Here is a 12,538-nt window from a genome sequence, read left to right as displayed (position 1 = left end):
GAAATACACAACTATCTGACTTTTAGAAGACATCTGAAGGCAGCCCTGTTTAAGGAAGTTTTTAATGTTTGATGTTTTCTTGTATTTTTAATATTTTGTTGGAAGGCATCCAGAGTGCGTGGGGAAACCCAGCCAGATGGGTAGGGTATAAATTATAATTATAATTATAATATCTCTTTTCACCCATCTTTCCATCCTTGTTCTGAGTCAGATCACCATTCCATTCAGGACTTCAGGGGCCAATGTCCAGTCTTGGCTCCAGAGACAAAACTATTTCCATTTACAGCAACGGAGACAAAATGTCCTTTTGATGTTTGCTTTCTGTACTCTTTTCAAAATAACAATTGCTGGTGGGAGGGCTGAAAATGCCCTCAGTGAGCAGAAAATTGTCCTAAGAACATTGGGGACTGATCTTGGGGCATAAAGGAGTTTTCTTTTTCTGCTGCACAGTGGTGCCTTGGTTCTCAAACTTAATCTGTTCCAGAAGTCCGTTCCAAAACCAAAGCGTTCCAAAAGCAAGGCACGCTTTCCCATAGAAAGTAATGCTAAATGGATTAATCCATTCCAGACTTTTAAAAACAACCCCCAAAACAGCAATTTAACATGAATTTTACTATCTAACGAGACCGTTGATCCATAAAATGAAAGCAATACACAATGCACTGCAGTCACACAATCAATCAATCAATCAGTAGCTGAACTGGGTTCCACACAGTCACAAAAACAAAACAAAAAGAGCTGCAAAAAAAGCAAAATAAATAGCAAAACCAGACAGACCTCAGCGTAACACTCAAAACAGAAGCATAACATTCAAAACAGAGCATATTCTGGTTCTGAAAAATGTTCAAAAACCAGAACACTGCTTCCAACCCCAACCCCAACCCCTATAGTTATAATTTGCGGGTTGCCATCTGATTTTATTCTGATTTTAATTTGATTTGAACTTGTATTTCAATCGATTGTCTGATTTTCAATCGATTGTCTGATCAAGAAGCACACACACAGATGGCTTTAAAGCAGGATTAGACAAAACAGTGAAAATCAGTGCTGAACTTGTTGTTTAGTCGTTTAGTCGTGTCCGACTCTTCGTGACCCCATGGACCATAGCACGCCAGGCACTCCTGTCTTCCACTGCCTCCCGCAGTTTGGTCAGACTCATGTTCGCAGCTTCGAAAACACTGTCCAACCATCTTGTCCTCTGTCGTCCCCTTCTCCTGAACTGGAAACAGATTGAAACACAAAGCAGTATTCTAGACACCTGGGCAGGCCTGGCTGAACAAAAATGTTTCCAGCAGACACCAACAAGAGCTCAGTGATGTTGCCTGCCTGATATCAATAGGCAGGGAGTTCCAAAGGGCAGGATCCGCCACACCCAAAGATCAATTTCTTACAAATGCAGACCCAGTATAATGTGGCACCTGTAATAGTGCCCATTCCACAGATTGGTCAGGTGGGCTTCTGAATCCCAATTGCTGGAAACTCCAGGAGGGGAGAGTTGCTCTGCTGCTCAGATCCTGCTTCTCAGTTTCCCCACAGGAATACGGCTGTCCACTGTGAGAACAGGATGCTGGCCTAGATGGGCCACTGGATTCATCCGGCAGCCTCTTCTTCTGTGCTTATGCTCAGCACCTGAGGCACCTTGGCTAAATTGGTGGGTTGGGCTGGGTGTCTTTCCATTCTCTTCTGAGCCTCTGACGCTTTGCTTCCTCCCCAAAATAAATGCCTCCCCCTTTTTTTAGGGCACAGCCATCCTTTCCAGCGAAAGTAATGCAAGCACAACACACTATCCAGGACTCTTTTGGAAAGCACTTATTTTCCTTTCAGACGGAACAATGGAGATTCTCTCTCTCTCTCTCTTTTTCTCTCTTGCTGTTCCTGACTGTTCTGGGCTATGAGATGAGATCTATTTTAGAGAGGCTTGATTTCCAGACCCTTGATCATCTTGGTCGCCCTCCTCTGCACACATCCCAGCTTTTCAACATCCTTCTTAAATTGGGGTGCCCAGAACTGGACACAGTATTTCAGATGTGGACTCACCAAGGCAGAATAGAGTGGGACTATGACTTTCCTTAATCTGGACCCTAGACTTCTGTTGATGCAGCCAAAAACAGCATTTGCTTGTTCTTCATCTTCATCTTCTTCACCTTCTGCTAATGCATCGCACTGTGGGCTCATGTTAAGCTTGTGGTCTGCTAAGACCAGGGGCGTCTCAAGGGGGTGCGGGGCGCGCGGTCCACCCTGGGTGTCATGCCGGGTGTGTGATAACCCCCCCGTCCAGCGGATCAGCGTGGCAGTGCTCACAACCCCGGCGGGTGGATTTTTGTGGTTGGCACGATCGCCGTGGTGAAAATACACCTGCTGATAGTGCAAATATGCCCAGCGATCATCCTGACGGTTTTATGTGATTAATGGTTGGGTTTTCACAACCAGCGGGCGTATCTGTTTCACAGCCAACCCTCCCTAAAAGAAGCTCAACAACTCTGGCAAACGTTCCCAAAATTTGCAATGTGTGTGGGGGTGTGTGGGGGTGTGTGACAAAGAATTGTTTGCACGGGGTACCACCTGACCTTGCTACGCTTCTGGCTAAGACCCCTGGGTCCTGTTCACACCTGCTGCTGTCAAGACAGGTACCTGTGAAGAGGATTTTCTGGGATTTTCAGTCCCCCAACGGCCGTGTGAAAGGACACACTTCTGGGAGCTGGGTGGGGGGAGCACCCACAGACCCCGGGGCCACAACATGCTCTTGCCCTATAGCAAGCATCTGGGGCAGCAGAAGGAGGGGGCAGCGGTGGTGGTGGTGGTGGTGGAAGTTGGTGGGGCTGAGGTGGGTTGCAGACCCCCTGACTCTGCTCCCAGCATCAGGCAAGGGTTATCGTTGGACTCTTCTGCGGCTTAAAGGAATGATCCAGGAGCCATTTATTCGCCTTTCCGATCTTAAATGCATCAGTCGAGCGCTGGTTTCAAAAGGGCATTTCATAGACTGCGAGCGATAAGTCTGCATTTGGAGATTATCATATTACCTAGAGTGGAAATTTAATCTCCTTTGGACAAAAGGAGGCAGGGAGAAGAAGCTCCCTATTGCCTCCCGGTGGTAGAAGAGGGGTACTGCTTGGGATGTTGCCTGAGTTTTTTTTGGGGGGGGGGGGAGTCAGAGGCCTTCATTCAGTTAATCAATTAACTAATTAATAAAGACGCTGCTTCAGATTTCAACAGTGATCTGCTAGCAGCTTGCAAATCCTGACAAAACAAAACCCCACATGAGAAATACAGGTTCCACATTCAAAATAAAAAAGACAACCATTGTTGATTGATAATCCGCTTCCTTTAGCTCACTTGATAGAGCATGAGACTCTCCTTTAGAACACATGTGTATTTGTTATCTAAGCCCCGATATCATCAATTCTTTCAATAACCCGTTGCTTATATTTTAAATCCTGGCCTGTCACTTCATGTATGAATAACAGTTTGCTAGGTAGTGGGACGCAGGTGGCGGCACTGTGGTCTAAACTACCGGGCCTCTTGGGCTTGCCGATCAGAAGGTCGGCGGTTCGAATCCCCACGACGGAGTGAGCTCCCGTTGCTTTGTTCCAGCTTCTGCCAGCCTAGCAGTTCGAAAGCACGCCAGTGCAAGTAGATAAATAAGTACCGCTGTGGTGGGAAGGTAAAGGGCATTTCTGTGCGCTCTGGTTTCTGTCACGGTGTCCCATTGCACCGGAAGTGGTTTAGTCCTGCTGGCCACATGACCTGGAAAGCTGGTCTGGGGACAAACGCTTGCTCCCTCGGCCTGAAAGCAAGATGAGCGCCGCAACGCCATCTTCTTCTTCTTTGGCGATCATTCGTAGCTGAGTAAGATTGTCTTCCATAAATACGGTTATAACAATGAGTCTTTAACTGACTGTGGAGGCCAATTCTGGATCCACACTTCCTTCCACAGTGGGGACATAGGTTTCCAGGTGGGAGTTGATCACAGTGTGGATTTGCCAAGTGTCCCTTCCTCTTAACACGTTTCTCCCTTGAGTCCTGAATTCGAGTGTCTTCAAAGCCCATGACACCTTTGGGAAAGGCTGTTCTCCAACTGGAGCGCTCGCAGGTCACTGTTTCCCAGTTGTCAGTGTTTATATTACTTTTTTTAGATTTGCCTTGAGACAGTCTTTGAACCTCTTTTGTTGACCACCAGGAATATGCTTTCCATTTTTAAGTTTGGAATAGAGTAGTTGCTTTGGAAGACGATCATCAGGCATCCGCAGAACATGACCAGTCCAACAAACTTGATGTTGAAGAATCCTTGCTTCAACACTGGTGATCTTTGCTTCTTCCAATACACTGGCATTAGTTTGCCAAGTGATGTGCAAATTTTTCCGGAGAGACCATTGATGGAATCTTTTGAGGAATTGGAGATAGTCGCTTTTGACTGGACCTAACCGTCCAGGGTCCTTTACCTTTTACCTAGTCCATCAATGGTCACTATTCTTCCTTAAACAATTCCTCACAATGTCCTCTTCATTTAACAGTCAGTTTCGCCATTTCCGTATAGTCGAGGTCTGAACCTCTCGAGAAGGACCACTGCCTCCTTCACCAGCTGCTCCCTTGCCCCTGGGGTATGGGATTTCTCTTCAGGCATCAATCCCCCTTCGTCCGTCCACACAGGTGAATCCCTTCCGCGACCGGATCTGCAAGGTCTTCTCCACTGACGGCTACTTCACCTTTGAGGACATCCTTGGGATGGCGTCTGTCTTCAGTGACCGGGCATGCCAGAGCATTAAGATGGAGTATGCTTTTCTGATATACGGTAGGGTATTTCCCCCCGAATTCCCCTTGTGGCAACCGGGGTCCGAGGAATGTGGTCATCGCCCAGAGTGTGGCTCTTGTGCTCGGATCCTGCTTGCTGGGTTCCCCATACTGGGCATCTGGTTGGCCAGTGTGAGAATAGGATGCTGGACTAGGTGGGCCATTGGCCTGATCCAGCAGCCTCTTCTGATGTTCCTATGTTGTGACCCATTCCATCCGTACATTTTGCAACACTTCCCTTGACCAGATTTCAACGACGACGGCTTTGTTGACGAGGAAGACCTCCAGAATGTCATCCGCAGATTGATTGACAGGAACAACCTCAGCGAGGAAGAGATTGCGTCTCTGGCCAACCACGTACGTCTCGCCCCACGTCCCAGCATGCCCTTCCTTTTATGAGATCTCCAGAGACCTCGAGACAATGGCCAAAGTAGGCCCAGGGGAGGTGGAGGACACCAATTCCTAGCGCAGTACTAGAGCAGAGCAAGCTTGTTTCCTCAACCTGGTACCCTCCAGATGTTTGGCACCACAACTCCCATCAGCCTGAGTCAGCTGGGCTCCCTGTCTCTCCCCCCCCACCAGCGCTAGCCACCACTGCACCCAACACCATGGCCCCAGGGGCTGTTGGGAGTCGTAGTCCATTTTTGACCAAGAAGATGATGCAGGTGGTCCTTGAGTTGCTGATTAAGAAGATGGAGGTGCAGCATGAGATGAAGGAGGTGAACCGGGAGAACTTTAGGTGTGGACCTCGGCGCATGATTTCCATGTGCCTTGAGGGCAGTGTTGGGAGGGATGTTCCAATCTCAAGACTGTGAGTCTATATATTCTCCTACAAACCCACCCAGGCTCTGAGATCTTCTCTCAGTTACATTTTTTTAAAAGAAATTGGGAGGGTACCAGGTTGGGGACAGCTGGCTTGCTCCATCCCTTGGCTAGCGAACAGGAGACGCTGATCTCATGTCCAGAGCCCAATGGTTTGAGGTGTAGGTCTCTCGCACAGGGCATTCCCTTTGGTTGGGACACCTGTGTCAGGGAGGAGTGAGTGGTCTTCAAGGCAGACATTTCCGTTCCGAGCAGGTCCTGGAGGAGGCCGACTTGGATAACGACAAGATGCTCTCCCTGGTGGAGTTCGAACACGCCATGACCAAGGCTCCAGACTTCCTACAGTAAGAACCCTGTCAAAAACTCACCTGAGCCACCCAGACCTTGTCGTCACGGGCCCAGCTCCGAAATCCCGCTCCCGTACCTTAGTTCCCGCCCCAAACTTTAACAAAATGACTAGAGCAAGCTTTCCATGACAGTCACCCTCCAGCTTGAGGGTGGCGGCGACAATTGCCAGGGGACAGAGCTATTATGCTCATTCCCACTATTCCTTGCCTATTATAATAGACTAGTGTCATTCAGCCCGTTTAATAAACGGGCGCTAGAGCATACAGCCTTTTTCGCCGGCGGCAGCGCGTGGAGGGGCCGATTGACCCCTCCCACGGCCGCTGCTTCGTCGGGGTGCTCCGCTGAGCCCAGCTGGCTGGCGGGCGCCCAGGAGAAGGCTGTGATTCAGCCTCTTTGGGTGGCGGCGGCGCATGGGGGGGCGGTTGGCCCCTCCCACAGCTGCCGCTTTGTCGGGGCGCTCCGCTGAGCCCAGCTGGCCAGCGGGCGCCCAGGAGAAGGCCGCGATTCTTCTGAGGACTGCGAGGGAAACGGTAGGCAGAGGGGTGGGGTGGGTGGGGAGAGCGTGCGTCTGTGTCAAGTCTCTGCGTCCAATCCCTGTGTCCGTGGGGCACATGCGCAGTAGCGCGGACACAGGGACACAGGGAATCTGGACGCAGAAACACTTGCACATTATTATATAGGATTTATTGCCCATCCTTCCCCCGCAGCTATTTTAGGCTCTACTTCTGAGGACGGGGCGGCAAGATGGCGGCACACGATATCCGGACGGCACACAAGCCAAGACGCACAAAACCAACTCTTCCAGAGGGACGCTTCCATCACATATATTTTTGTAGGGAAGGAACCCAGGAGACAGATATGTCTGTATATTTTCGCAGGAGAATAAAATTTGACTGTTGAGGAAAGGCAAAGAACATGGAGTATCTCATATCTCCCTCTTTTCCTCGCCATGGCAGTCTTGGAGAGCGGTTGCGTTTTCAGTTCAGAGTGGGCACTGGGCTCCTGCTTACAAAAGGGAGGGCGGAATGGTAGGGTTGGACACCTTGGTTCCGGCAAAATGCAGGGCAGGGCAGGGCGGTGATTTTTCTCGTGGAATTCCAGGGGGTGGGAATTTCTCCACACCCATTTGCACCCTTAATTCCTTGCACAGAGAAATCTGTTTTGCAGATCAAGCGTCCCTGGTTATGCTCCCCGACCCCTATTCCAGTTCTGTTTTCTTTTTAAATGATTTTTATTACCTTTTTATAAAAAAAACTTGATACAAAATTCTGCAAAATACAGTGTTCCCCAAAAGGGATCTGAAGGCAATATACTGAGTCGATGTACAATTGCAGATCACTGTCAAAGAAATGCAGACAATATAACGAAAACCAAATAAATAAACCGCAGGCATGTGAATGCGAGGAAGGTAGCGACAGGAGCTATTTTTGCATAGATGTAATAGGGGTCCCTTTACCTTAACGATTGAACAAGACAAGGTGACAAAACATGGACTCTATTATACCAGGGGAAATGAATTAACATATTCCAATGCCCTGATTCGCTATACAGTGGAACCTCGGGTTATGAACACCTCCGTTTACGAATTTTCGGTTTACGAACGCCGCGGACCCACCTGGAACGGATTAATTCACTTTCCATTACTTTCAATGGGAAAGTTCGCTTCAGTTTATGAACAGACTTCCGGAACCAATTGTGTTCATAAACCGAGGTACCACTGTATCTGCCATATTTGTTTATTGGGCAAGGGAAGTCCTTGCTCTTCTTTACTTACAAAAGAAATAAACTCAGGCCAAACAAGTATGAAAGCATCCTTTTTCCTTTAGCTCCCAAAGACTCTCAGCTTATTATCTGGTTTTTCCAGCAAGGGACTGTCCCCCCCTTTAGTAAGATTGGCACCGTCTCACCCTGACCTCAATCTTGGTTCTTTGGGCTGCACAGAATCATGTTTGCTGCAGTGAAGGCCTCACCCAGACTTCCTTTTGTGCCGTGTTTTCTAGCCATGGGTCTGTGCTTTAAAGCATTGTGTCCAAATGCTTAATTTTTTTGGCCCTGGGATTTTGCCCATGACTTTACCGCTGAATCGGAGGAAACAGCCATTTGCAGAAAACTCAAAGTGCGAGTAAGTGTAAAAGTAAGTGTGGATGAGCCCTCTCTTACGGTAACAGATGGAACGCCTACCATTAACCCAGAAGGAAGGCAAGTCAGCCATTTGCACAATATTATCTCCCCGAGGATGTAGAGTGCGTAGGGTTCCAGGCAAGCAACTCAGCTGAATCTTTGCAAGCTCAGTGCCTCTGCCTGCCAGGAACTTGTCTGGACTTGATAGTGCCCCACTCTGGAAAGTGGAGATGGGGTGGTGTTTTGCTGATTGATGCACAAGAGGAACGGACACCCACGGGAGCCGATAGTCCTTCGTTGGAGATTTTTCAACAGAGGTCGGGGGGCCATCTGTTGGGGATTCTTTAGCTGCGCTTCCTGCATCGCAAGGGGTTGGACTAGAGGACCTTTGGGGGTCCCTTCCAACTCTACCATTCTAAGATCAGAAGAGCCCTGCAGCTGGATCAGACCAAAGGTCCATCTAGTCCAGCATCCTCTTCCCCACGGTGGCCGAGCAAATGCCTCTGGTTGCCACAAACAAGACATGCTCACGGGAGCGCACTCCCGCTTTTGTTTCCCAGAAACTGATCTTCATATACCCCTTGTGACCAGAGGCCGCCGATAGCCTCTAGCCAATTCCTCCAGGAGTCGGTCTAATTCCCCTTTAACGGCATCCGAGTCAGTGGTCCATGGTTGCATCTCAGACCCGCCAACATTTTTCTCTGATGAAAATAGGGACGTCCTAAGCAAAAGCGAGGCTTTCCGGGATCAAATCAGAACCCGGGACGGCTTCTGTCAATCCGGGGCTGCCCCTAGAAAACAGGGTATACTTGGGGGGTCTGACATCGCATCTTCTGCGAGTCAATCCCGCAGTTTGGCTATTTGCCGTGTCCAGGATTGTGTGCAATGCAAACAACACAGCAGACGGTACAAAAATTGAGGCTAGCGTGTGTGTCTGAGGGATGGTGGGTGGGGGAATTTAATCACTGGGCTATGCCCCAGAAGTTCATTTTTTATGGAATGGAACTTCCCCCAGGTATTCCTGGGGCAACATGATATGGCAGGGCAGGAGGGGAAAATCCAGCTCTTATGATCTCCTGTCGCCCGGCTCTGACATCCGTGCCGACAAAGGCTGTCAACGGCGACGTGGCGGTCTCTGCTCAGGCCCTGTATTCGAAATAGCTGTCTCGGACTTCTCTCTCTTGCGAGGTCACCCTCTTCCCCGAGGGGAAAGTCTGGTATGTCCGTAGGTTCTCCGGAGACACACGATGGAGGTGCCACAATGTTTTGGCACTCAGCGGCGGGCTGGAGGTCAGGGGGGAGAACAAGCACACAAGGGGGGAAATGGGTTACATGGCTGATGGCTGAGACCTGAACGCAGGGGGGGGGTGGCGTTATGGGAATTCTAAGGTCTTAAATACGTGTTCATAAATGTGCACGGCAAACACATCCATAAGTATATAAACCACGTGTCTGAACTAGAACAGGAGAACAATCTTGAGGCCATTTTGACTCTCCCAAATGGACCTCAAATATTTCTCTGCAAGGAGGAAGGAAATGGGAAAAGCTTTCAAACTGTCTCTGGACGGTAGGGGCTTGCACCTCCCTGTAAATACAGTCTGGCAAGTATCAGTTAAGCTGAGCACACTATCAATATGCGTAAGTGATATAATAATAATAATAATAATAATAATAATAATAATAATAATAATAATGTTATTTATACCCTGCCCATCTGGCGGGGTTTTCCCAGCCACTCTGGGCAGCTTCCAACAAAAGAATAAAAACACATTAAAACATCAGGCATTAAAAGCTTCCCTAAACAAGGCTGCCCTCAGATGTCTTCTGAACATCAGATAGAGATTCAGGAAGTATTTGCCATCTCAAAGGAATGGCCAGGCTACCCAGAAAAGGTGATCAGATAAGGCCTTATCAGGTATCCTGGCAGACAGGAGAGAAGCAACACACTCCAATTTCTGCTGGGGACCACCTCCTTCTGTGAGGCATGTATGATGTTTTGGGGGGTGGTCTTGAGCTACAGGGGAGGCAATTTCAATAGTCTGTATAAGGGCTTGCGCACCATTGTTCTGGGTTCTCCTTCCTCCTGCGTGTGGGGAACGGGGACCCTGTTGCAACAGTTAATAAAGATCAGGCTCCCTAGCTGCTTTGCTTCTCCATATTCTCTGGTTGGCCTCTGTTGTTTTCCCCTTCCGATAGGGAACCCACTTAAGGACTCTATATGGGCTCTTGGATACCCCATAAGGGAAAAAGGAGCAGTTTTTTCTTATAACAATGGGAATCCCAGAGAGGCACTTCCTCTGCACCCCTGGAGGTTATTGTGGAATATTCATTGCAGCCTTGGATTTTTAGTTTTTGCATACTTATACCAGGGGTCCCCAGACTACGGCCCGCAGGCCAGATGCGGCCCAATTGGCTTCCCAATCCGGCCCGCGACGACCCCCGCCGCCCGCTGCCGCTGCCCGCTCTTACGGCGTGCTGCGCGGCGGCGCAGTTCCAGATCAGAAAAAATTGCCGAAAATCTTTGTGCGCATGCGTATGGGCTCTCCCGACCCAGAAGAGGTCATTACTGGTGCACTTCCGGGTCGGAGGAGGCCCATACGCATGCGCACAAATGATTTTCGGCGTTTTTTCCGACCTGGAAGCGCGCCACTGCGCCAGTAAGTGTGTGTGCGCATGCGCACGGGCACGCACTCCTCCGGCCCGCCGCGCAATCGGCGCAGCGGGCACCGGCCCAAAGCCGGGTAAGTCTGGCGACTCCTGCTTATATCAACCATGTTAAGAAAGACCAACACACACACACACACACACACACACACACACACACACACGATTGGGTTGGGGTGGGGGGAAACGGTCAACATCCCCATAAGAAAACTATGATTTTTTTCCAACCTTTCTATTGACAGTGTGCCCTTTTTAATACGGTAGTAGTTTAGGATGCCTCTTTGCTAGAGCTTAACAGAGTCTGCAAGAATCAAACTTTTTCATAGTATTTCGATTCCTAACTTGAAAAAAGATTGATTGAGGAAGCATTGCCTAAAGCTGCCCTGAGTTCCCTTGGTGGAAGAGTGTGGTATAAATGCAAGGAAATAATAAAGAGCAGTTTCCACGGGGAGAAAGCAAAATGTGCCGTGGAAGTTCTCATTCTCAAATTGGAAAGCAGGCTGTAAATACCTGAAATAAATCTTGTATGCTCTGGAAAAAAAGAAAAGAAAAGAAGGAAGGAAGGAATACCCCAGTTGGAGCTCCCTAAACTCCAGGGCACTAAAAAACTAGGCCTGGGGGCCACACAATGTGCAACTGGATTCAAAATGGGTAGGTCTGCCAACTTCCGTTTTGATTTCTCACTCAGTCTTAAATTCACCTCTTTACACTGCCATCACAGTTTGCAAATTATCTTAATTCACAAGCATTTGCCATCGTTTTAGCATGCAAGTCTTTTGGAGTAATTTTGCACAATATGCAAGCGACCTCTCAAAATAAAATGCATTATTGTATGTTATTTTTGCGATTATATACACATATTTATGGGGGTGGGAAACATTCCTATGCCCATTTATTTAATTGTTTTGGCTGGAGAACTGTTCTGCAAAATTGGGAGAGTGAAAGCATCAAAGGATGGCCTTATCTTGGGGCATTGTCTTGTTCTGGAAAGGGTGGAACAGGTAGGATCACGTTAAAATGTGAAATGGACTGAATTTCTCCCTCTTTCCTCTTTGCCAAACGAGAAGCAAAATATAAACACAATCCAATAAACGAAACAGACAAGCCGAATTTCCTAAGAACAGCTCACATTTTACCAGCCAGAGAAAAACAAACACCTTCTACCTTTTCCTTTGCTTCACTCATCTGCTATTGATCCGCATTTCAGGCGGGCCCCTTTAATTCCAATTTCTTGTCTTATGGATCCAAACCTACAGCCACAGCTGTTTGGGGCTGCCTTTCTGAACTGTTTTGTTTTCCTGAAAATTACTTTTCAGAACCTGCTTTGTGCATGAATGCTTCTGGCTCAGAGAAGGCTTTTTTGAGAGAGAGAGAGAGAGAGAGAGGAGAAAAAGGGTCAGGATTTGCCTCTGCGGGTGGCAGAAAGGACAGTGCAAGGACACAAGTTAAGATATTCCCCACAGACAGACTCTTTGTGGAACCTGGGCAATGTAGATTTTTGCAGACCACAACTGGGGCATTTCGTTAATCATCATCACCATCATCATCATCATTTTATTATTATTTATACCCCATCCATCTGTCTCGAGAGACAATAGAGTGCGATCCCAGGAGTTAAACTGCTAGAGAATCACAGCGCCTGCTGTGGCTGCAGTGAAATTGCAGCTGCTCTCTCCTGTGTTGTTCTTGCTGCAGTTGCAGCACCAAAGTGCACAAGTCTGGGCAGCGTGCATGGAGGTCCTGGGCTGCCCAGATGACAAGACCCCCCCCTCCCCTCGGCCTCGCTGACGTGGTC

At 48.5% G+C, this 12,538-nt stretch overlaps 2 protein-coding genes across 2 annotated transcripts in view; one reads left to right on the top strand and one right to left on the bottom strand.

Moving 5' to 3' along the window:
• Window positions 1-6,945, top strand: part of CIB4 (calcium and integrin binding family member 4) — a 31,674-nt gene extending 24,729 nt beyond the window's left edge. Inside the window, exons 4-7 of the mRNA XM_088666987.1 lie at window positions 4,648-4,789; window positions 5,036-5,145; window positions 5,866-5,954; window positions 6,666-6,945. Coding sequence (XP_088523113.1) covers window positions 4,648-4,789; window positions 5,036-5,145; window positions 5,866-5,954; window positions 6,666-6,687 — 363 coding nt within the window. The 3' untranslated portion in view covers window positions 6,688-6,945. The remainder of the gene's footprint in view (window positions 1-4,647; window positions 4,790-5,035; window positions 5,146-5,865; window positions 5,955-6,665) is intronic.
• Window positions 6,946-7,165: 220 nt separating this feature from the next.
• The window catches only part of CIMIP2C (ciliary microtubule inner protein 2C), a 28,627-nt gene continuing 23,254 nt past the window's right edge, over window positions 7,166-12,538 (bottom strand). Inside the window, exon 4 of the mRNA XM_060273204.2 lies at window positions 7,166-9,363. Within this exon, the coding sequence (XP_060129187.2) occupies window positions 9,219-9,363 (145 nt within the window). The 3' untranslated portion in view covers window positions 7,166-9,218. The remainder of the gene's footprint in view (window positions 9,364-12,538) is intronic.

The sequence above is a fragment of the Zootoca vivipara genome, chromosome 3 (genome assembly GCF_965207765.1).
Source record: "Zootoca vivipara chromosome 3, rZooViv2.hap1.1, whole genome shotgun sequence".
Taxonomy (NCBI): domain Eukaryota; kingdom Metazoa; phylum Chordata; class Lepidosauria; order Squamata; family Lacertidae; genus Zootoca; species Zootoca vivipara.
Note: the sequence above shows the minus strand (reverse complement) of the source record. Positions and strands in the feature narration are given on the sequence as shown.